This window comes from Phascolarctos cinereus, unplaced genomic scaffold (assembly GCF_003287225.1).
Source record: "Phascolarctos cinereus isolate Bilbo 61053 unplaced genomic scaffold, phaCin_HiC Scaffold_7;HRSCAF=346, whole genome shotgun sequence".
In the NCBI taxonomy this organism is placed as follows: domain Eukaryota; kingdom Metazoa; phylum Chordata; class Mammalia; order Diprotodontia; family Phascolarctidae; genus Phascolarctos; species Phascolarctos cinereus.
The window spans coordinates 55,005,455-55,030,271 of record NW_027556180.1 but is presented as its reverse complement, the minus strand read 5'-3'; the positions used below and the strand labels follow the sequence as shown (position 1 = coordinate 55,030,271).

Below are 24,817 nucleotides of genomic sequence, written 5' to 3'. Positions count from 1 at the left end.
TAGTTCCAAATTGCTCTCCGGAATGGTTGGATCAGTTCACAACTCCACCAACAATGCATTAATGTTCCAATTTTCCCACATCTCCAACATTCAGCATTTTCCATGTTTTGTCATGTTGGCCAGTCTGATAGGTGTCATGTGGTTTCTCAGAGTTGTTTTGATTTGCATTTCTCTAATCAATGGTGATTTAGAACATTTTTTTTTCATATGACTATAGATGGCTTTAATTTCTTCATCTGAGAACTTCCTGTTCAAATCCTTTGACTATTTATCGATTGGGGAATGACTGGTAGTCTTATAAATTTGACTTAATTCTCTCTATATTTTAGAAATGAGGCCCTTATCAGAGACACTGGTTGTAAAAATTCTTTCCCAATTTTCTACTTTCCTTCTAATCTTGGTTGCATTGGCTTTGTTTGTGTAAAACTTTCCAATTTAATGTGATCAAAATTATCCATTTTGTATTTCATAATGTTCTCTCTCTCTCTCTGGTTTGGTCAGATGACTGACTTAGATGTTCTCCATAAATTTGACAGGTAAACTATTCCTTGCTCTCCCAGTTTGCTCATAGTATCAGCCTTTATATATATATAAATCATGAACCCATTTTGACTTTATTTTGGTATATGGTGTGAGATTTTGGTCTATGCCCAGTTTCTGCCATACTCTTTTCCAGTTTTCCCAGCAGTTTTTGTCAATTAGTGAGTTCTCATTCCAAAAGGTGGGGTCTTTGTGTTTATCAAATAGTAGATTACTGTAGTCATTGACTACTGTGTCTTGTGTACCTAACCTATTCCACTGATCCACCGCTCCATTTCTTAGCCAGGACCAAGTAGTTTTGATGATTGCTGCATTATAACACAATTTAAGATCTGGAACAGCTAGGTCACCTCCCCTTGCATTTCTTTTCATTAGTTCCCTTGATATTCTGGACTTTTTGTTATTCCAAATGAATCTTATTATTTTTTCTAGCTGTATAAAATAATTTTTTGGTAGTTTGATTGGTATGGCACTGAATAAGTAAATTAGGTTAGGTAGAATTGTCATTTTTTATTATATTAGTTCAGCCTACCTGAGCTGATGTTTTTCCAATTATTTATATATGACTTTATTAGTGTGGAAAGAGTTTTGTAATTGTGTTCATATAGTTCCTGGGTTTGTTTTGGGAGGTAGACTCCTAAATATTTTATGATGTCTACAGTAACTTTAAATGGAATTTCTCTTTCTATCTGTTGCTGTTGGGCTTTGTCGGTAACATATAGAAATGCTGATGATTTGTGTGGTTTATTTTATAGCCTGCAACTTTACTAAAGTTGTTTATTATTTCAAGTAGTTATTTACTTGATTCTCTAGGATTCTCTAAGTATGTCATCATATCATCTGCAAAGAGTGATGGCTTTGTTTCTTCTTTGCTTATTCTAATACCTTCAATTCCCTTATCTTCTCTTATTGCTAAAGCTGAGGTTTCCAGTACGATATTGAACAACAGTAATGGACATCCTTGTTTCACCCTTGATCTTACTGGAAACACTTCTAGCTTGTCCCCGTTACATATGATGCTTGCTGAAGGTTTTAGGTAGATGCTACTTATGATTTTAAGGAAGACTCCATTTATTAATATGCTCTCTAGTGTGTTTTAATAGGAATGGGTGTTGTGAAAGTTCCCTATTTTGTTGAATATCCATTTCCTCCCCTGAAAGATTATGCTCAGTTTCGCTGGGTAGTTGATACTTGGTTGTAATCCAAGTTCTTTTGACATATGGAATATCGTATTCCATGCCCTCTGATCTTTTAATGTAGAAACTGCAAGGTCCTGTGTAATCCTACCTGTGGTTCCATGATAGTTGAATTGTTTCTTTCTGGCTGCTTGCAGTATTTTCTCTTTGACTGGTAATTTTGGAATCTGGCTACAATATTCCTTGGTGTTTTCAATTTGGGATCTCTGTCAGGAGATCTTACCTTCTAGTTTAAGACCTCAGGACGGTTTTCCTTGATGATTTCCTGAAACATGTTTGCCCAGGCTCTTTTTTTCATCATGATTTTCAGGTAGACCAATAATTTTTAAATTGTCCTTCCTGGATCTATTTTCCAGGCCAGTTGTTTTACCAATGAGATATTTTATGTTTTCTTCAATTTTTTTCATTCTTTTGTTTCTGTTTGACTGATTCTTGAGATCTCATAGAGTCATGAGTTTCCACTTGCCCAATTCTAATTTTTTTTTGTTGTGAAAAACTAAGTATATTTCCCTTAATCCTATCCCGCCCCCCATTTATTCTATTCTCTCTTTTGACCCTGTCCCTCCTTAGAAGTGTTTGCTTCTGATTACCCCCTTCCCCAATCTGCCCTCCCCTTTATCATCCTCCTGCTCTTTTGTCCCCTTCCCCTCCCCCATTTTCCTGTAGGGTAAGATAGATTTACTACTCAATTGAGTGTGTAGGTTATTCCCTCCTTAAGCCAAATCCTATGAGAATAAGATTCACTCATTCCCTCTCACCTTTCCTCATTTCCCCTCCACTGTAAAAGTCTTTTCTTGTCTGTTTTATGTAAGATAATTTACCCCATTCTACCTCTCCCTTTCTCCTTCTCCCGGTATAATACTCTCTCACCCCTTAACTTTATTCTCCAGATATCACCCCTTCATCTTCAACTCACCCTGTGCCCTTTATCTATCTATCTATCTATCTATCTATCTATCTATCTATCTATCTATCTATCCATACATATAATTTTTCCCTCCAACTACCCTAATACTGACAAAGGTCTCATGAGTTACAAATATTTCCATGAAGTAATGTAAACAGCTCAACCTTAATAAGTCTCTTACGATTTCCTGTTTACTTCTTCATGTTTCACTTGAGTCTTGTATTTGACAGTCAAATTTTCTATTCAGCTCTGGTCTTTCCATCAAGAATGCTTGAAAGTCCTCTATTTCATGGAATTTCCATTTTTTCCCCTGAAAGATTATACTCAGTTTTGTTGGGTAGGTGATTCTTGGTTTTAATCCTCTCTCTTTTGTCCTCCAGAATATTATATTCCAAGCTCTCTGATCCCTTAAGGTAGAAGCTGCTAAATATTGTGTTATCCTGATTATGTTTCCACAATACTTGATTTGTTTCTTTCTGGCTGCTTGCAATATTTTCTCCTTGACCTGAGAACTCTGGAATTTGGCTCCAATATTTCTAGGAGTTTTCTCTTGGGGATCTCTTTCAGGCCAATTCTAATTTTTAATGAATTGTTTCCTTCTATTAGATTTTGTACCTCCTTTTCCATTTGGCCAATTCTAGTTTTTAAGGATTTTTTTTTTTTGGCTAGGCAATGGGGTTAAGTGACTTGCCCAGGATCACACAGCTAAGTAAGTGTTATGTGTCTGAGGCTGGATTTGAACTCAGGTCCTCCTGAATCCAGGGCCAATGCTCTATCCACTGCGCCACCTAGCTGCCGCTGAGGAGTTGATTTCTTGAGTATACTTATTTTATATTTGGCCAATTGTATTTTTTTGAGAACTTGTTTTCTACAGTCAATTTTTATCCTTCCTTTTCCAAGCTATTGACTCTCTCTTACATACCTCTCATTTATTGTCCCATTTTTTTCTTCTACCTCTCTTATTTGACTTTAAAATCTTTTTTTTAGCTCTTCTAAGAAGGCTTTTTGGGCTTGAGACCAGTTCATATTCCCCTTTGAGGTTTCAGAGGTGGGTACTGACAATGTTGACTTCTTCTGATTTTGTACCTTGATCTTCCCTGTTCCCATAAGAATCTATGGTCATTGTCCATTTCTGCTTTCTGCTCATGGTGTTTGCCTATTTCCTGGCTTTTAATGTTGTGCTCTCCTGAAAGAGTACAGGGGGAACTGACCCAAGTAGATGAAGCATATTTCTTATTCTTTTTTTGTTTGGTTTTTTTTTTCTGGTGAGGCAATTGGGGTTAAGTGACTTGCCCAGAGTCACACAGCTAGTGAGTGTTATGTGTCTGAGGCCAGATTTGAACTCAGGTCCTCCTGACTCCAGGGTCAGTGCTCTATCCACTGCTCCACCTAGCTGCCCCTTGAAGTGTATTTCTTAATGGTACATGGTAAACTAACAAGGCTGATAGCATACACTTTCAATTTACAGGTTGCTGCTGAATAGAGGTTGAAAATACTAAATTAGTCAGTTTATCAAGGTCCCTTTTCAGCCATCTGGCTGAAGTTCTTTCACCAGGAAAATGAGTGGATTAGATGGGATGACCTCCAAAGTTCCTTCCAGTCCTAACTTCTTATGATGCTATGAGCTTATGAATCTAAAATGATAAAAAAAAAAGTCCCTCATTCACATTTGGTAAGGAGATATCCAGTGAAAATAAAGAGGACAAGAACAGAATTGAGGATGTTGTTTTGCTAGAATTAGTTTGAGTTTATAAAAGAAGAGTCTTGTGAAACAAGGTTGCAAGTATAGGTGTGAGTCAATTTGTTGAAGGCATTGAATGCCAGATTATGCTTACCTGTTATTTTATAGTCAAAGGGGAGCCACTGAGGAGTTTCAAGCAGTGAAATCCTGTGTTCATTTTCTCTACTGGTATCCCTAGCACTATGCTAAGGCAAAGTGCCTGGCACACAGTAACTCAAAGGCTTATTGATTGATTGGTGATAAGGTTGATTGGTGAATTAAGTAGAATGGAGAGGGGAATAACTACAGGTGGGAAGATGTCAGGAGGTTGTTAGAATGGTCCAGGCAATAATTGATGAGGGCTTAAATTGGTGTAGCTGCATTGAAACTGGGAAGGAAGGGACAGATGGAAGAGCCTGGGAAGGCAGAATCCATCAGGCTTAGTAAATGAAGTGATGGTAGAGGAATGAGGGAGGGGGAAAAGCAAATTATGATAATGAAGTTTCTTGCAAGGGATGACTGAGAGAATGGTGGTACCATCAAAAAATAGGGAAGTTAGGAGATGGACAGGTTTGGGGAGGTGATGAGTTCAGTTTTGCACTCAGTGCAAAGTACAGGTATAGATATCCAGAAGGAAGTTAGGAAGAAAAACAGAACTCCGGGATTGGAGAGTTAGATTTACAGAAGGGCAATAATTAAATTATGTTCATTAGATTGCTAGAGATGGAAGGCCAAGGCCAACAAGGATCTGGGGAGTGGGAACATTTAGGTGGGAGGAAGGAGAGGAGAGGAATAGCAGTTTTCTGCTATTAGTACACAGCCCTACAAATAACATATTTGAATACCAAAAGTAAGAACTCTTCTCTTTCACTGAGTTATTTGTCTCCTTTGAAAATACCATTCTTTGAAAGTAAGGAAATAAATAATGCAGAGAATGGAGGTGATGTTGGCGTGGCTGTGCTGTACATGTCAGTGGGCAAAGAGTCCAAAGGGTGTGATAAACTGAAATAAAATCCCAGTTTCTACTATGCAATGAGTATATGGAATGTTAAGAATCAGTCCAAGTTTCTTAATTATTTGTGCATGACAAAAGCACAGGACGGGGTTAAACTTACTGAATGGCTTAAAAGCAAGTTAGGAAATAGGAAAAGGAGTAGTAATGAATGGTTGCTCATCAGAATGGAGGCCAATGGTCTTTAACTACATTCATTAATGATTTGAGGAAGGAAGATGATTGCAAAGCTCATGACGCAATATTGTTCCAGTTACCAAAGAGCATGAAGAAATGACAGAACTCTAGAAGAATTTAAAGACAATGGGGAATACAATAACAGGTTTGGGATGTAAGTCCTATTTTCCTAATTATGTTGTAATTAAATTAATTAGCTTAAAGAAACCTAATTTTAAAAGAATATACTAATGGATTGTTAAATTTACTATCACTGAAGTAGTTCAGTGGCACTAATATAAAGTTAAGTGACTTAAAGATTTGCACACAGGGATCAATTAGACATGGCTTCAAATAATGGAAGAATATGAATTTCTGGGTGGCACATGATCAATCAACAAGCATTTATTAAGAGCCTACTATGTGCCATGGGGTGTTCTAATAGATATAACACTAACAGCTAGCATTTACATGGTGCTCTAAAGTTTCCACAGCAATTTACAAATTGTTAGGTGGGTTCTAGCATCATCCTTGTTCTACAGATGAGGAAACTGGGGCAGAGAAGAATGACTTGCTCCGGGCCATACAGCTAGTAAGCATCTGAGGCTGGATTAGAGCTAAGGTCTTTCTGAATCTAGGTCCAACACATTGTCCATTGGGCCACCCAGCCAGGGGATACCAATACAAAAGTGAGACAGATCCTCCCCTCCCTTCCCCTCAAGGAGCTTGCATTTTTGGAGAAAAGGAAACTACAACCTGTTCATGGTAAGTAAATACAAGGTATAGGAAAAATAATAACTAGCATTCATATGTATATATGCAAATATATGTGTACATGCATATATTTATATCATTTTTTATCATTTAAAAAATTCTTTACATGTTATCTCAACAGATGGCTTTTCTTTTTAAGCAACAAAATTTACTAAGATAATCCAGAAACCAGGTATAACTGGGAAAACTGCCTGCAACAAAGATAAAACAATGAAATGTCACTTTGGATAAAACTTTTAATATCTTTAGTAGAATGGGGAAAATGAAATGAAACTTTTTAAAAATTTGGTTTTTGGAAATTTCAAATTGTAGGAAGCCCTTCTCTTGGGAGGAATTTCAACAATCTGAACTGATATTGATAACAAATAAACTTGATTAAAGAAATCTCAAAGTTACAGTTACATTTTACATCCAGAAAACAGATGATATGAGTGAGCTAATTTGATTCAACACATTACTGGATGTTATGTGGTCTTATCTGAGAATCACTTTAAAGAATACATTTTAACAAGGAAAAATGGGGGGGGGAATGCTTTGAGAACCTGAACTTGTCACCACCATAATAATATTAATGTCTTTTTTTTTTTAAGCCAATTGGGATCAGAGGACCTGGGTTAAAATTCCCAGCTTTTTCCTGTGTCAACTTGGACAAGTCAACTAAGTTTTCTGGTTAATTTATCTACAAATGAGATAGCACTTTTATAGACCTTTAAGGTTTACTAGGTTATAGCACCATACACATACAGCAGCTAGGTTGGCATAGTGGATAGATGCCTGGGTCTGGGGTCAAGAAGACCTGACTTCTAATCCAGCCTCAGACACTACTAGCTCTGTGACCCTGGACAAGTCACTTCACCGGGTTTGTCCCAGTTTCCTCATCTGTAAAATGAGCTGGAGAAGGAAATGGCAAACCACCCCAGTATCTTTGCCAAGAAAACCCCAATGGGGTCATGGAGAGTTAGTTATGACTGAAAAACGACTAAACAAAAAAGACATCTACCTCTATAGATGTCTGTATCTATCTATCTATCTTCTACCTATCTATCTCTGTTTCTAATCTCACTTGACCCTCATAACTTTGTGATCTAGCCTCTATCACTGCGGTCAAAGGAGCCAGCCAGAGGTGCTAAGTAACCAGTCTAGGGTTTACCAAGCCGCTGAGGCAGGATTTGTATATTTTCAGTCTAACCATGGCAGAACCTAGTTTCACTAAAAATCACAGCGACTCATCAACGAGCATTTATTAAGCGCCTACTATGGGCTTCCAAACAGTCTATCAGAGCTTCCAAAGAATCTAATCCTATTCAATAAACGCTTATTAAGCACCTACTATGTGCCAGGCACAGTCCCATGCTCCTCCCAAGGGCAGCCCCCCCTCTACCCCTCACGCTGTTACTACCAAAGAGGACCGAGTGGGCGAGCCCCCAGGGATTGTCCACGAAGAGTGGTCTCGCCTAGGGGTTCGATAAGGACCCTTTCCCCATCGCAGCAGCCCAGGGGGATGGGTCTGGGGGCATCTCAGTCGGGGATTTTCGCTCCCACCCCCCACCAGGAGAGAGCGACAGCTGGCCGCCCTGCGCTCTGGGAGCCCCGGGCGCTTTCGGGCTGGGCGTGGCCGAGGGAGGGACGGGGGCGAGGCGGAGGGGGCGTGGCCAGGCGGAGGGTGGGGCGGAGGGTGATGGCCCTCGCGGCGGGGGCGGGGGGCGGAGCCGAGGCTCGGGATTGGGCCCGTCCTGCCTCAATCCCGCCTCCTCCCCGCCAGGCCTCTCCGGGCTACGCAGGCGGCGGCGGGGCCGGGGCAGCGCTATGGCGGCGGCAGCTTCTCTCGGCGAGGCGGCGGAGGCGGCGGCGGGGAACGGCGCTGTGGCCGAGGCCGGCGACACGGAGGTCCGCGTGCTTCAGAGCCTGCGCGGCAAGATCTGTAAGCGGGGGCCGGGGCTACGGGGCGGCCGGCGGCCAGGGCGGCGGCCGGGCTGCAGGGGCGGCGGGCGCAGGCTCCGCGGCTCCCTCCGGGGCCGGCAGGCCCGGCGGCCCCGCCTCGCCCCGCCCGCCCGGGCGCTCGGGCCGCGATTGCGGCCTCGTGGTGGGCGCGGGGCGGGGCGGGGTTGGGGCGGGGCAGGGGCGCGGGCCGGGCCGGGCCGCACGGGAGCGGGGTCGGCCGGTGGGAGGGGCAGGATGTCGCGGCTTCCTGTGCGCGCCGCCGACCCTCGCCCGCTTGCCGCTTCCTTTCTCTCGCTCGCTTCGGCTGCTCCCGGGGCTCGGAGGTCTCTCACTCCTCCGCCCCCGGCATCCATTAGGCGCCTGCTGTATGCTCTCCGTCCCATGGCGGGGGCGGAGGAGTGGACAGCCCGCAAACCGCCCGCCAGCACCCGGACACGCTGCCAACCCAAGCCTGGCACCTTGGGTTGCAGCTGGCCATCCCGGCCAAGCCTGCCTTTCCCCCTGAGCGGGTGGCTTTGCTCTTGCCCGACCAGGTAGAGGCGGGATTGGAACTCAGGATCCCTTGTTCAGGGAGCCCCTTTTCCACTGAACTACGCCTAGCACAGTACAGTAGAAGACTAATGGATTTGAGGTCTGAGGATCTGGGTTCCGATGCTGCCTCTGGTCCATGTAATTGCTTATGTGACCTTGGGCAAGTCATCCCAGCCTAAGGAATATCGTCGGAGCTTACTAAATGCTTTGCCACTTGAGCCTCAGTCTTCTCTTTTACTTTGGTTTGAGAGGCAGCTTGATGTAGTGAGAAGAATCCTGGGTCTGGAGTCAGGTGGCCCAGCTTTGCTACTGATTGTCCCAGGGGGGACCTTGGGCATATCCTTCCGGGAACCTCAGTTTCCTCCTCTGCACAAGGAGAGGGCTGCACTAGGTGACCCCCAAGGTCCCTTCCAATCTCGAATATATATGATTCTGTGATCTCTACAGTTAATTTTAAAGATTAAAAAAAATGTTCTGCCATCTTGCTGAAAAGGGTTGTGTGTTTTTATTTAGCTTACCCAGATCATTAAGCTTGGTGTCCAAGATAAGTGATCCTCATTTGGAAAGGTTGCTTTAGAAAATACATGCCAAAACTCATCTGAAGGTAAATGATCAAAAATACATTTATCAAAAGACAGAAAATTTTGCTTTTTTTTAGAATTTTTATTTACTACTCCCACAATGGGCCTTTAATACTAAAAGATATCATAGACATAGAGTTGGAAAGGACCTTAGAAGTCATTTAGTTCAACCCCCTCACTTTACAGATGAGGAAACTGAGTCACAGTTCATACTAGGTCACCTGGGCAAATAAATGGCAGAGCTGGGATTTGAACCGTGGCCATTTGACTTCAAACTGGGCATTTTTATTCAGCAGTCTTCTCACTATACCAGGCTGCCTGTCACATGATTACATTTTTGCTTTTCTTCCCTCTCCTGGTATGTTGATTTATTTTTTTCTTTCCCCTTCTTCGTTTATTTGGGACTTAATTGTGCCCTAGAAAAACCCTGTCACATTTTCCATTGCTTTTCTCCCTAAATGGCTATTGGAGTCTTGTAGAACAGTTTTCTACAAACTAGGAAATGAAGCAGGGTATTGGCTCTGGTTACCTATCACTTTCCAGCCTTGAACTTAAATTTTAGGTCATACAGTTATTTTCATTACCAGGAACTTAATGGCAAGAAGGGCTCTATTTCATGTCTGTGTTAGGATCAGGAATTTAGAGCTCAAGGGTACCTTGTTTTCTCTATTGATAAAAAGACTTAGAAAACCTCACACAGCTCCTTGATTCTAAATCTGTGATCCTGGGGCAAAAGATGCTATAGTGAGCGCCCTTTTCTGCAGATAGAAAAAACTAGATCCACAGATGTAAGGACATATTTAATGTTATACATCTGGGGGGGGTATATACATATGTATATGTATGTGTGTGTGCCAAGTGTGTCAAAAACACATACACGCAAACTCAGCCAATCAGTATAGCCCACTCCTTCCCAGTTTCTATTTTAGTATCATTTGATAATCAGGTAGATATCTACTATGCTTCAAGCCTAGGTTCTTGCACAGAATTTAGTAGAATATCTTGTGGGTTTGGTTACTCAAAGAATCTTGTTCCAGCATGGAATATATGATAATGCTCCATGACACAGATGCCAAGCACAACACTTTAAGGAAGCATCAGTAAAATTGAAGCTCTTATTTCATTATGGGTAGGGGAGGCTTAAAGTTCTATTTTTAAAAACTGAAACATTTCTTTTGTGGGCTTAAATCATCTCTACCATACAGACCTGGAAATAGGCCCTCAGTCTGATGTCAGCCGACTGCTGGAATTGCAGTTATCATGGTTATAGTTACTGTTCTGCTAGTATTCCGAGACATCAATCAACTCTGTGCTTTCTTAAGTTTTTAACTCAGGTTGTAGAATGTATGTTTCACTGAAAGAGAAAACCCTGAAGTTCTCCTCTCCCCCGCCCCCTTGTGTTTTTTTTTCCCCTTTATGGAAAAACAAACTTTTCGTTGGCATAACACAGAAGTGGAGGGTTCACACTCACCATTGTAGAGCAGGTGTCCCCCACTCTGTTTTTATGAGGATGAGCCTTGAGAGGGTTGGAGGAGTTAGGAGAAGGGACGTGGCCTCTCTCTACACTTGCTCTCTTCTCCAGGGGGAATCCTAGGAAATCATAGCCATGGCAGCAGCTTCAGGGTACAACAGCCCAGTGAGGTAGGTTAATCACTGAGCATTTTTTCAGTGCTACTTTTTGCTGGGCTCTGTGCTGATCACTGAGGACGCAGAAGGTGCGGAGACCCAAGTGAGCCAGCCCCTGCTTCCTAGGAACTCTCCTAATGGGAGAGAACGTGTGTGTACATAAGCTACGATCAAGAACGAGGTAAACTGGAATGGGAAGGCGTTAGTGGCTGGGCAAAGAAAAGTCTTCAGACGCTTCTTATTGGAAGGGATCTTAGAGCCATCTAGTCCTCCCCCTCACTTCGTAGATAGGAAACTGAGGCCCGCGGGGTTTCAAAGACTTGTGCAAGGTTGCAGGCAGTGTCAGTGCCTGGATATGAAAGTAGGGGCTCAGACTCAAATCATTCCTCTTTCTCCTGTACTGTGCTGACTGACTCAAGTAGTGGTACAACCTTCATCTTTCAGATGAGAAAAACAGATGCTATCGAGTGTATGAATGACTTGACCATAGTCACACAGCCTAGTACTTTGGAGCTGTAGATTCTGCTTTAGAGAATCTTATGGCTGTTGAAAAGGGAGGGAATCTAGCCTGTCTTTCCTCTCCCCACCTCTCCAGTCTCTCTACTGCAGATCGTCCCAAGGGATATGAGGCTTGATCTTCCTTTAAAAGACTAAACCTTTTTGCTGCTTTCCTTGGTAACTCATTCTAGTATTTGATTTTCCCATATAAAAAGTTGTATTTTAACTTGCTCTTCTGGCAAGTCCAATCCAATTAGGATTGCTCCAGGTTAAGAGTTATTTGCTTTATGTGTTGGGCTTCCTCTCCCTTCAAAAAACAAGCAAACACTTGCACGACCAGGCCTGCGTGTGCAAGTGTGCACACACACATCGTTTTTTTTCTTTTTTTTTTGTGAACAGAATTGACATTATTTTAGTAGTAAGGTCACAAATACCTCCCTAAGAATGAATGTCATTTACAGTCTCCTCTCTCGGTGGTGTTTTTACTTTGCGAGGTTGCCCTTGCTATTCATTGAAACATAATTTGTCTGTTTAAGAATGTGGTGAGAGGAATCCAAGCAGTATGATTTACTCTGGGATTAGACAAGCCCAGAACCGAGGGAGATCATATAGAGATTGGGAACGGGGAGGTGGTATGGGGGTTAAAGTACAGGATCTTGAGTCATGAAGATCGAGTTCAAACTCTGTCCCAGATATTTACTAGCTATGTGACCTGGGCAAATCCCCTTAACCTCTTTGCCTCAGTTTCCTCATTTGTAAAAATAGGGATGATAATAATAACACCTACCTCCCAGGGCTGTTGTGATGATCAAGTGAAATAATAATTGTAAAAGTTCTTAGCACAGTGCCTGGCACATTAGAAGTGCTATAGAAATGTTACCTGTTATTATTAGGGCTGAATCTTTGGACATTCTGGTTTTGAAAATTTAGTTTACTGTACCCTTATCCTGGAACTGACTTGTACCACCTGAGGTCCTTATTAATAAGAACAACTGTTCACCAAAGCACATACTCTGAGGCTGCCTTTCTGTATCCAAAGGACTCCACCAGAACTGGACCATTTCCTGAGGGGGATGCCCATAGAGCACGAGGTGACTAGCCAGTGTCCTTGCTTCATTCTTTTTTTTTCCTCCCAAACCTTTTTGGGTACCTATAGCAACGAAAGGTTTATCCCTTTCAAAACCATTACTTCCTGCTATTGCTACTGCTTGAACTGGTACCAAATGTTGGTCTATAAACCTCTTCTTAGAATAATGTTTTTTGCCTGCCCTCATAATTGAGGGAAATGCTAAATTTCACTTACCAAGTTTTTTTTACCCCATCAGATTTCATAGACCTCCTGAAATCTATCTAGTTAAGAACTCATATTCTACAAAATTATTGTATTATTATTATTAAATTATTAAATTTTGCTACCTGATTACAATACAAATAGGTCTTACATGTTTATTCTCTACATTCATACGGAAGTTTTTAGTATATCTAATTTTCTGCATCTAAAAACCCTTGTGCACTTGTTATCACTTAAGGATTTGGTGGAAAGGTCTAAATAAAACCATTCACTTTTATTCATTTTTCTAAGTGATCCTGTCAGTAACAAAATAATACGTCGATTTCTAGAAACTCATCTCTGTTTATACATTTTAAACATGGTATCTGCAGGGTTGCAGAGATACCAATACATCTCTTAGTTGGGATTTTTTTATTTTTGAATTTTGTTACTTTTAGTAGATTTGTGTACTTGTGTATTTGAGACTAAAGCAGGACTGATTGTCATTTGTGGCATGTGGAAATCTGCTAATATAATGAAATCTGTTAATATAATATAAACATACCTTTGACTTCAAAAGTTTTTAACATAGGTAAGGGTGATTTTAAAAAAAGTATGAATCTAAAAGTAGTTGGCCAGATTTTGTCATTAGAAATGCAGGGAGGAAAATAAGGTACTTTGAGGTGAAGAGTTCACCATGCATGAAGGATGCTTGAAGAAACTTTACTTCACGTACATGGAACTAGGGAGAAGAGAGTTCTTTTTAGAAATAACCCAAAGACAGCTGCTACCTATGCTATGTGGAGGATGGACTTGTTAAGATTATTTCTGGAGTTGGAGCCAGGGCACCTACATTTGAATTCCAGGTCTGATACATGTTAGCTGTGTAACCATAAACAACTCATTTATATTCTCCAAGTCTCAGTTTTCTCATCTATAAAATGAGGATAATTCTTATATTGCTATCTCAGGGTACTTGTGAGGAAAGTATCTTGTAAAACCTTGAAATATCACATAAATGTGAGCTTTTTTTTTTTAAACGAAGAACTTTTTAAAGAAATTGTAAAATCGATGGAATCAAAATTGGGGACCTTTCTGTTTTATTGGTATTATATTGGAGATTCCATACCAATAATCTGACTTCTTTCTTAAGTATTATCATGGCCTAATTGATGATTTTGTTTTTAGTCTCTGCCCTCTAATGCATTCTACCCACTGCTGACAAATTAGTCTTTATGTGGCACCAGTGTGACTTTGTCACCCTCTTGTCCCTAATTTTCTGTAGTTTTCTATTACCTTTAGGATAAAATGAAACTCTTCAGTTTTTAAGCTGAAATTAAAATTTAAAGCTCTTTTTCATTTAACTCTAGCAGTTTCCCTGCTCAGACATTCCAGTCTCTTGGGTCTACTTCTTGTCTGACCGCAGCATTCTGTCTGCTATCCTTTTGCTGCTGGATGGCATCCTCTAGACCAGGAATGGACTCTTCTCATCTTTGCCTCTTCTAATCCTTGACATTTTGAAGACTTTCCCAATTGCCTTATTTGTTAGTGGCCTCTCCCTTCTCAAATTAAATCCCCATTAGGTACCTGCTGTGGACAAGGCACTGTGCTAGGTTCCACAGATGAAAGCAGTCCCTATTCTTGAGGACTGTACATTCTATTGGTAGATGTAGCAGTGTGCACAAATAAGTGAAGACAGAGGAAAGGCTGCCTGCCTTCTTTGCCTCCACTTCCTCGCCTCTCACTCCTTCACTTCTTGTATTTGATTTCTGACCTCATCATTCAACTGAAACTGAGTTCTTCAAAGTTGCCAGGGTCCTCTTAATGGTGATAAATCCTAGGACCTTTTTTCAGTTGTTACCGTTCTTGACAGCTCTTCGAAATGCAGCATTTGACCCTGCTAACCACTCTCTCCTCCTGTCCTCTTTGGGATTATGTGACTGCTCTCTTCTCAGTTCTCTTACCTGTCTGACCCCTACTTTACTTGATCATCATCCTTATCAAGCCCTCTAGTTGTGGGTATATGCCCCAAGGCTCTTTCCTAGACTCCCAGTTCTTCCTTCTCTACGTCATCTCACATCTATATAGATGACTTCCATATCTGTATATCTACTCTCTCTCTCCTGAGCTCTAGTTATCTACCATTAATTACTTGTTGAACATTTTGAACTGGATCTCAGTTTGCACAAGCATCTTAAACTCAGCATGTCTAAAAATGACTCATCTTTCCCCTCTAACCCCGCACCTTTTCAATATTTCCCTATTTCTTTCAGAGACATCATGATCCTTAGAATCTCTGACACACCCAAACTCAGTGTGATATGCTTTTTTCTCTCCTCACTCTTATTCATTCCATACAGCCAGTCACTTGCAAGGTCTTGTCACTTTTGTCTCCCTAAGATTTCTAGCATCTGCTTCCTTCTCTCCACTCACGTAGCTTCTCTGCTGGTTAACCTACTGAATAGCTCTGATGTGGACTGCCCAATCCAGTAAATGTTAAGCACCTACTTATGTGCCAGGCATTTTTAAGAGCTGGGGTCACAGTTAACAAAAAGTTAGTTCTTGTCTTCAAGAAGCTTAGTATCTAAAGGGGGAGACAGCACTCAAAAGGAGGAGGGAAAGTGCAAGTGGAAGTGGGAACAGGGGCCTGGCAGCAGAAGGAAAGCAGAATGAACTGAGAGTCCTTTTTCTGCCCTCAATACAGGAAGGCATTGAGAGGAGTTTGGCACTCCATTCTCAAGCCCTCCCCAGAGGGGAGAGGAGGCTGAGGGAGATGGTGTCAATCAAAGTTGCAGTTTGCTGAATGGTGGTGAGTTTAGAGGTGATGAGCTTATCCTGGAGTTGCAACAAGGCAGAGTTGCAGATGTAAAGTAAAGAGGTAGTAGGCTCCTCATTGGCTTCACTACCCCAAGTCTCTCCCCTCTCCAGTCTGTCTTCCATTTAGTCTTCTTAAAGCACAAGTCTGCCTATGTCACTCTTCTCAGTCAGCTTTGGTGATAACTATTAACTCTATCATCAATTAGCCAATCAATCATGTGTATCTGTTCAGTGCTATGTAGCAGGTACTGTTAAGCGTGGGAATACAAAGAAAAAGCAAAAATAGTCCCTCCCATCCTGGCCCCAGCCTACCTTTCCTGCCTTTTTTCCATACTGTTCTCCCTTATGATCCCTAAGCTTCAGCCAGAGTGGCCTTTTTACTGTTTTGTTATACACACACACACACACACACACACACACACACACACACACACGGTGCTTGGTGCTGATTGTCCCTGTGTCAGGAGCCTTACATCTGGCTCTTAGAATCCTTAGTTTCTTTAAAAACTAAGTTCGAGGGCCACTTTCTCCAGGATGGCCACTTGAGCCATACCTCCCACTCTTCCCTCCTCCCCAAGGGCCATTCACTTTTGTCTCTGTATCATCAGCACTTATTCTGTCTCAGGGCTGAATTAGTGCTTGCTGACTAATAGTTTGGAAAGAGTGCTATTAATCAGCTGGCCAAGAGAATTCAGTAGCATGGCACAGTGAACAGTCTGAGGTTTGGAGCTGGGGACCAGAGTTTGAATCTCAAACAAGTCTCTTAAGCCTCTGGGTTTGGGTTTAGATTGTCTCTGAGGTCCCTCCCGTCTCTAAATCTGTGGTTGTATGGCTCTGGAGGAAGAGGAGCTTATGCTGTGATTTGAAAAGAAGCTCAGGATTCCAGGAGATGAGATGAGAAGACAGTGGATGTGAGAGATAAGCATGTCCTGTATAGAATAGATAGTCAATCATTTTGACTGAAGTAGAGAGTTTTGAAGTGGAATAATTTAAAATTTGCCTGGAGAGGTAGGTGGGAGCTACATAGTGAATCTTGCTGTCCTCTTCAGTTTCACATTTCAGATTACTCTCTGTATCATCTATTATCCTCTCCTCCTTTTCTCTAGTCATGGTGGATAAGGTGATCCTCTTCACTAATTCCAGTCCTTTATGTCTTTGATCTCAATCTCACCTGTGTCCTCCAGGATCTTGCCCCTTTGAATATTCCTTCTGTTTCCCTGTCTTCAAACTCTATCTAATCCATTCACTCCTTCCCAACTGTCTTCCAACATACCCAACTCTCTCCCATCCTTAAAAAGCCTTCACTTGATTCTACTTGGCCCCTTCCAACTAACACCCTCTATCTCTCCTTACTTTTATAGTGAAACTAGAAAAAAAAAGCTGTTTATATTAATTTTGCCTCCTTCCTTACCTCTCACTCACTTCTCAGACCCTTATAATCTGGCTTATATCCCATTTACCTGAAATAGGCCTCTCCAAGAATCACCAAGGACTCCCAGAACTCAGCTCCACTCCTACTCACCTCTCCATAGCCAATCATTCTTTGCTAAATCCAGTGGCCTTTTCCTAGTCGTCAACCCTCTTGACTTTTCTGTTGTGTTTGACCTAGTTGACTATCATCTCTTTCTGAATATTCCTTTCTCCTGGGTTCTTGTGTTACTGCTATGTTGTGGCTCTGTTCTACCTGTTGGACCAATTCTAATTGGTCTCCTTGGCACAATCATCTATGGAAAGTGGAATCTTCTGTGTTATGAAGCACTTCCCTGGAGCTTATCTTCAGCCTCTACACTTTTATCTTGGTGATTCTATCAGCTGTAGTTAAGTACTTTGTATTTACTTATATTCTGTTTTTTTTCTTATATACTTCTATATGCACTTAAATGCTTGTTGATTGCATTGTCATCTCTTGTAGATTCACCTCTTGTCTCTGCAGAGGATTCTGAAATTTAAACATCCAGTCTTACCTGCTCAACGTCTGAACCTGCCTGCTTGACACCTGGCTGCCCCATAGGCCTCTCAAACTTGATATTTCAAAACCAAATTTAAGATCTTTCCCCAAGAGCTACTCCTTATCCTAGCCTCCCCATTTTTCTTTCTCCCCGTATTTCTTTTGAGAACATCACCCATTCTTCTAGTTACCCAGGTTCATAGCCTTGACTCTCTGCTCTTCTTATTTGCTTATGGAAGCAGCTGGTTGGCTTGGAGTCAGGAAGACTAGAGTTCATATCCAGCCTGGCACTTTTACTGGCTCTGTGATATGGGCAAGTCACTTAACCTCTGTCTGCCTCAGTATCCTCAACTGTAAAATGGGGATAATAATAGCACCTACCTCGCAAGGTTTTTGTGAGGATGAATTAAGATTATATTTGTAAAGTGCTTAGCACACTGCCTGGCACATTCAGTTGCTATCTTGTGGTCCCAGCTCCTCACCATCTCTCACATCAGTCCGCTTCTGTTCATTCATACCATAACCACCTCAGTTCAGGATCTAATTACTTCTGCCTTGGTCATCCAGGCTTTCTTCTTTCCAGGTCAACTGAAATTCTTTATTCTTGAAACACAACTCTGACTGTTTGACTTTCCTGCTCAGGAAGCTTCAGTGACTCCCCATTACTTTTTGGATAAAATATAAACTCCTATGTTTGGCACATACAAGCCTTGCTAGTATGGCTGCAACCTCTTCCCAGGCTTCCACATTATTTTCCATTGTGTACTGTGTTCTTGAGTCAGACTGCCCATCTCCTGTCTCCATACCTAGAACAGTGCTCCCCATTGTTTCCTGCTGTTGGAAACTTCATCTCCTTCAACATTCAGCCTAAATGCTGCTTGCTGTCTCTTTCAAAATGTCTTTTCTGGTTGCCCCAGTTCTGAGTGCTTCCTGTGCCCGGCTAAGTTCTGTGTTTTGACTTCTTACTATGATGGTGTATTCTTCCAGTAGAGAAATGCTCTCTGCTCCTGGAGGGCACAGGTCCCCTCACATTTGTGTTTGTATTCCCATTGTTCAGGTCTGGTACCTAGGGGGGACTTAACTGCTTGTTCGATTAGTTGAAGGATTTTAAATGCCTATCAGGTGTGATTGCATTTTATCCTGGAGGCAACAGAGAGCCATTAAGATTTTTGAATAGACAGATATGATCACATCTGTATTTTAGCTACATTTGGCAGCTCTGGAGAAGAGATTAGAGAGGAGAGAGACTAGATGCAGAAGGACTAATTAGGAGGCTATTTTAATAGTCTAGATAAGAGGTGATGAGGATCTGCACTAGAGTGGAGGCTGTGTTAGAAATATTACAAAATCGACAACACTTAGTAGTTGATTAATCATGAGGGTTGAGAGAGAGGGAAGGAAGAGTCAAGAATCATTTCAAAGCTAGGACCCTGAGCATCTGACTAGAGGGTTAGTAGTACTTGCTTTCATCAGACTACCCATCTGTTGTCTTTATACGACCTGGTTATTTACATCTTATCTCCCTTGTTAGGATGTGAACTCCTTGAAGACAAGGACTACTTGTAACCTTTCCTTGTCTCCCCAGCATTTAACATGATGCCTGGCACATGGAAAATGCTTACTAAATGCTTTGGATTTGTTGAATTAAGATCAGAGTATCACAGATTTAGAGCTAGACTTTACCCTAGAGGTCATCTAGGCCAACTCCCTCATTTTACTGATGAGGAAACTCAGGCTAAGACAGGTTAAGTGATTTGTCTGAGGTCGCACAGGTAATAAAGATTAGAGATGGGAGGGATTTAGAAGTTGTAGATAGCTATGGGACGTTCTGGTAGAAACATAGTTGGTATAGGTGGAATAGATTTCAGGTGAGAGATTAGGGCTGGATGTATAGATTTAGGAATCTTTTCCATAGAGATGATTATTGAAGTCTTGGGAACTCAATTGATTATTTGGTGAGCCTCTGTTATATACCAGACTCTGGACATCCAAAGACAAGAGTGAAACTGTTCCCAGCCTCAGTGACTTTACTGTTGAAGAAAATATCTTCACAGATAAATATATGAAGAGTAAATATAATTTTCTATTTAAAACTATAAAGAGAGCTCTAACACTGAGGCATTTCACCCTTAGAAAGAGCTTTTAGTAGGTGATGGCCCCTGAATCAGTGTCTTGAAGAAAATTCGGGGATTCTAGATGGCAGATTTGAGGAGGGAGAACCTTCCAGGAGTGGGCAAAGACAAGGAGCATGCTCTGTTGTGTAAGGGGATCATAGAGTGGTTCTAGCCAATCTAGCCTCCTTACCACCTGCTGCTCTCTTCCTGATGGCTTCACCAGTGGAGAGAATAGAGACAGAAGAGAATCTATGATAGAACTTGCCAAGTAGTTGGAAGAAAGAATTGGAAGAGATTAGAAAGGCATGGTCAGAAAGATAGGAGAACCATGAGAGAGCAGTGTCATGGAAACCAGAATAGGAGAGAACATCTGAAACTGCTCAGTGGGTGAGTGAAATGATTAAATGCTTATTGAAGGAAGTAATGAAAAAAATATACTTTGGATCTAAAATATTTGATGCAAACATTTTATTTAATTTTTCAAGCCTTCTGTTAATGTAGTCATAGGATCATAAATTTGGAAATTTGGAAATCCTCTTAGAAACCATCTAGTCCACTGTCCTCATTTTACAGATGGCCTGAAAAGCAGAGGAGTGAAGCCTAGAACCTCATGAGAGGTGGGGAGTAGAGCCACGGTTTGGACCCGGGCCCTTTGACTCCAAAGCCACCAATCATTCATTCCGTATCATGCTTAGTTCTCCTCGATAATCAGCATATGAGTTCTTTGTGCAAAATCAGGCAACAAAAACCATAGAGCTTATGACACAGTGACACAGTTGAAAAAAAAAACAAGAAACATAACAGTGGTAGCACAGTTTTATACGTGTTAAATGGTTAGGAAATGCATACAGCTACAGTGAATAGGCCTGCTACCTCCCCATCTCGCAGGAGTGGGTTGGCAGAGTGCAACTTGGGGAGGCTGAAACTGGCTGGAGACCATGACTTCAGCTTCTCCTACCCCAGAAGATATACGATAGCTGTGGCACTTTACCTTGACACGGACCTGACATTTGTTTGTGGAAGTGGGCCTAAGAAGGATTACAGCCTGGGAGTTCTTGTGCGGTGGTGAGGTTTTCTGCATTGAAGTGGTTTCTCTCCCAAGAAATCGCATAGAAGCAAACTTGAAATTCATGTTTTGCTCCGAATGTTCCCTAATTTATCAATCTTGTTGGAACAAATTTGTGTTTTCAAAATACCCACTGCAGCAGAACTGACTGTACTTGCTAAAATTTAAAAAGCCTTAAAAGCCCCTTTCATTTTGGTATCGTTTTTATTGATAGCTTTTGTTGTTCATATGAGATTTGCCCTCAGGACCACTTTCTATCTGCAGCCAAGTCCTCCATTGTCTTGTTTCCATTATTTGAATGTGGGCTTCTTGAGAGAGGGTACTCACTTGCTTTTAGCTATATTCCAGCATTTAGCAAAATGCTTGGCACATGTAAGTGCTAAATTAATGCTTTTTCTTTCATTTTCTTTTGGTAAGTGTCACAGTGGGTCAGAAAGACAAGACATAGTGTGCCAGGCAGCGCTGATCTTACAGCACGTGGCTTAGTGGGGAGGATACAAGGGCGCTCTTCTAAGTACCCAGCAGGTTGTACGCTCCAAGCATGCCCCAAATGGAAATTGGAGGTGAAGAGGGTATACCATATACCTCGCTGGTGTCTTGTTGACAGTTCAGGGTCTGTCTTTGGTTTGTAGTCTTGACCTATGCTTGCAAACTTAGCTTTTATGTTCTCTTGATTTTGTTCATTTGTTTCTGTCGTGTCTGACTTTGTGATCCCATTTTGGGTTTTCTTGGCAAAGATACTGGCGTGGTTTGCCATTTCCTTTTCTAGCTAATTTTACAGAAGAGGAAACTGAGGCAAACAGGGTTAAGTGATTTATGCAGGATCACACAGCTAGTAGGCTCTGAGTGTAAATTTGAGCTCTGGTCTTCCCGACTCAAGGCCCTGTACTCTGTCTGATGCCTAATTGCCCTCTCTTGATTACTGTGTCCTGTTATTACTTGAGAATACTCTTTAGGCCCATGTGATTATACAGTTGTCGTTTTGCTTGACTTGGATGGAGCAATTGGTACCCAGTTAGATGTTCTGTGAAATTCTGGCTGTGTTTCCTCATCTCAGTGGAAGTATAGCTTTTCCCCTGAGCTTAGCTTTGAGAGACAGCAGAAGGATGTAGATCTGTTCTTAGCCTTGAGATCACCCCTTGGAAAATTCTCAGAGTGAAGTTTTAAGAACCATAAAAAAAGCACGATGCTTTTGCTCACTGAACACAGAACACTTTAATTCTACTGTCTGTTACTTGATTCCCTGTGCCCATGCAAATGGCTGTCTAGTTGTACGACCTTATTCTTAGACTCGTTGATTAGGTAACCTTTTACTTCCTAAAGCACTGTTGGTAAAAATTAATCCTTATTTCCTTAACTTACTGGACCCAGCTTCATGTCCTCTCTCAGCACACTGTTCTTGAGGAAACAAAATTACCATACATATAAATAAGTTTAATATTTTGATTTGCTAGGCCAACAATGAGTAGAATCCCAGAATGGTAGATCAATAATTTTTTTAAATGCTTAGTATGTGTATTTAGCATATGTTTTGTTGGATGTGAGAAGAACAGATTGAGAATGCACTGTTATTTAGTCAGGATAATTTAGGTAGATGTTCCTATCAGATATTCCTGGAAAGTAGCTAAATGCCAAATTCACAGAATTATTGTATTTTCCTTTTTGACCATCTTGCTATATGTTCAAGATGACAACTGTGAAGTACCAGACATTACTTGTTAACTCAGCCTTCTCCATATACTGTATTGCTGAAGATTGTGAGTTAAGGGATGGCATTTGTCTAAACTTTGGATTGTTTTATTTTTCCCTATCAAATCTTGTATTGAATGATGGGTGTTTTATGTACAAAAGTCTTTGTCACCATGGATTTTAGATGTTCATGCTAACTGTAACTGTAATTCATTGTATATTGAAAGCTGAGTGATAGGTCAGAGGTTGCATTTCTTTAATTGCTACATTTGTACTTTTAATATGTATCTAAATTCATGCATCATTTTATTTAGAATGCCAAACAGGCAATAATATTTGAGTGAAGTTAGAATAAATCATTACATTTAGGCACTGCTTCAAGAGCTGGCTAGAAGGCCTCTCACTTTTCCCCCTCAGTGTATCTTTGACTGTGTTTGTAACTGAATAGTGTGATTCTGGGGATAGGAACTATCAAGTTTTTCTTTTGCAGTTAATACCATTATACAGTATTGTTATGCAGTATAGCAAAACCTAAAAGAGTGATTTATTATTTCAAAATGTACATGTTAATGACTTAACTTTTAAAAAGCTTCAATTAATATCTGATTTAGTTGCCACAGAATGCCTTGTTTGTCTGTAGTCTTTCATCAGTCCATAAGACACTACTTGCTTTTTGAGGTGACTCACCACACCCTAGACTAGACCTTCTCCTCATAGCCAACTAAAATTGATGATTGTGGCAGTTACGTAGATAGAATTTTAAAATTACAGTATTTTGTGTTGGTCAAGACCTGTCATTTCATCAGTGTGGGGAATTTTGCCTATGGAAACTTCCTCTCACTCTGCAGATTGGCTACTGTCTGTAATTGACAGGCTTAGAGAGTTGCCTGGGGCATGGAGAGTTTAAGTGACATGCCTTTGGTTAGGAGGAAGGCAGGCAGAACTGTGAACCTAGATCTCCCTGACTTCAGGCCTGGCCTTGGATCCACTCTACCATGTTGCTTCCCAGAGTATATGTTCTTGTGTGTGTATTTGTTTGTTTGAAGGTGAAGAAAATGACTTGGTAAAGCTTGCTGATAAATTTAAAGCATTCCTGAGGTTGGGAAAAGTAGTAGGAACATACCTAGACAACTGTTTTGTTCTTTCCCTCAAAATATCCCATCGAAAAAACTATAGTTCTCACCTTACTCAGGCATTTAGGCCTCTTCAGAAAGACCAGTAATTATTGCCTTATGAAAAAGAGGTAAAAGAAATTAGTTGTTTTTCTTTCTTTCTTTCTCTTTTAAAGGTTACTTTGGTGTGTATGTAATGGCTGTAATGACTCATACTTGAAAGAAAAATGAGGTTGAAACAACACCCACAGAAGGCTGTCCTGACTATGGCAGAACAAAACAGAAGTATAAAATGCTTTTTTTCCCTTTTTTTTTTTTTTTTTTAAGATTCTGTCATTGAGTTTTTGGAATGACCAGCATCTTTGAATGACTGTTTCATTATAGAACTGCAGAAGCTTTTCACTGAATGAGCCTGATCTTCTGACCCTCAGATTTTCCTGACTGAGGGTGAAGATGTACTTTCCCCATGCTGCATACCTGTAGGTACACCACTGCTGGTTGCAGAGGTGTCTGTGAGTTCTCCTGGGAGTTTGGGAATAGCGTGCGTGCCCTAGCACCTTTCCCATACAGTTTTTAGGGAGCACTAGATGGGGAGAGTATATGCTACTTCCTTCCCCTTTGAATTTGGAGGACACAGATTAGAGGTAGGATTGTGGACTTATAACAAAATGAAGTTAGGGAGAAAATGCCAGTGATAAAAGTAATTTCATCACAGAAAACTCAAAAGTTTAAGAAATTGAATATTTTTAACACATTAGAGTTTGAGGTCTCCATAAACATATACTTTTCAGATCAAATTTCCTTTACAAATCTATACCTATATTGAATCTGATAGTTTAAAAGCTATTATACATGGATGATGTTCCTGTTAGAAAAATCTGAGTGGAAAGAAGCGTTGCCTATCTTGTTGAAATTCTTCATAAGCTCCCTCCCCAGCATCTTTCTTATACTTGACGTGGCCATCCTCTTCAGTGCAGTGACACTGGCCTCTTTGTTATTCCTCAAACAAGACATTCCATCTCCAGAATTGTTATCTTTTCACAGGCTGGCACTCCCACCTCCACCCCCCCCCCCCGCTTTCTCTCCTTATCTCTGCCTCCTGGCCTCCTTCAATTCCCAGCCAAAATCCCACCTTCTACTGGAAGCTTTTCCCAGTCCCTCTTAATTTTAATGCCTTCCTTCTGTTGCTTATTTCCAGTTTTTCCTGCATCTAGTTTGTTAAGTTATTTGCATGTTGTCTCCCTTATTAGATTGTGAGCTTTTTGAGATCAGGACCTATCTTAACCTTTCTTTGTTTCTCAAGTACTTAGCATAGTGCC

The 24,817-nt window shown here is 41.2% G+C and overlaps 1 protein-coding gene across 1 annotated transcript in view; it reads left to right on the top strand.

Moving 5' to 3' along the window:
• The first annotated feature begins 8,054 nt into the window (after positions 1–8,054).
• RASA2 (RAS p21 protein activator 2) overlaps positions 8,055–24,817 on the top strand; it is a 152,252-nt gene continuing 135,489 nt past the window's right edge. The window contains 1 exon segment of the mRNA XM_020970925.2: positions 8,055–8,226. Within this exon segment, the coding sequence (XP_020826584.1) occupies positions 8,112–8,226 (115 nt within the window). The 5' untranslated portion in view covers positions 8,055–8,111.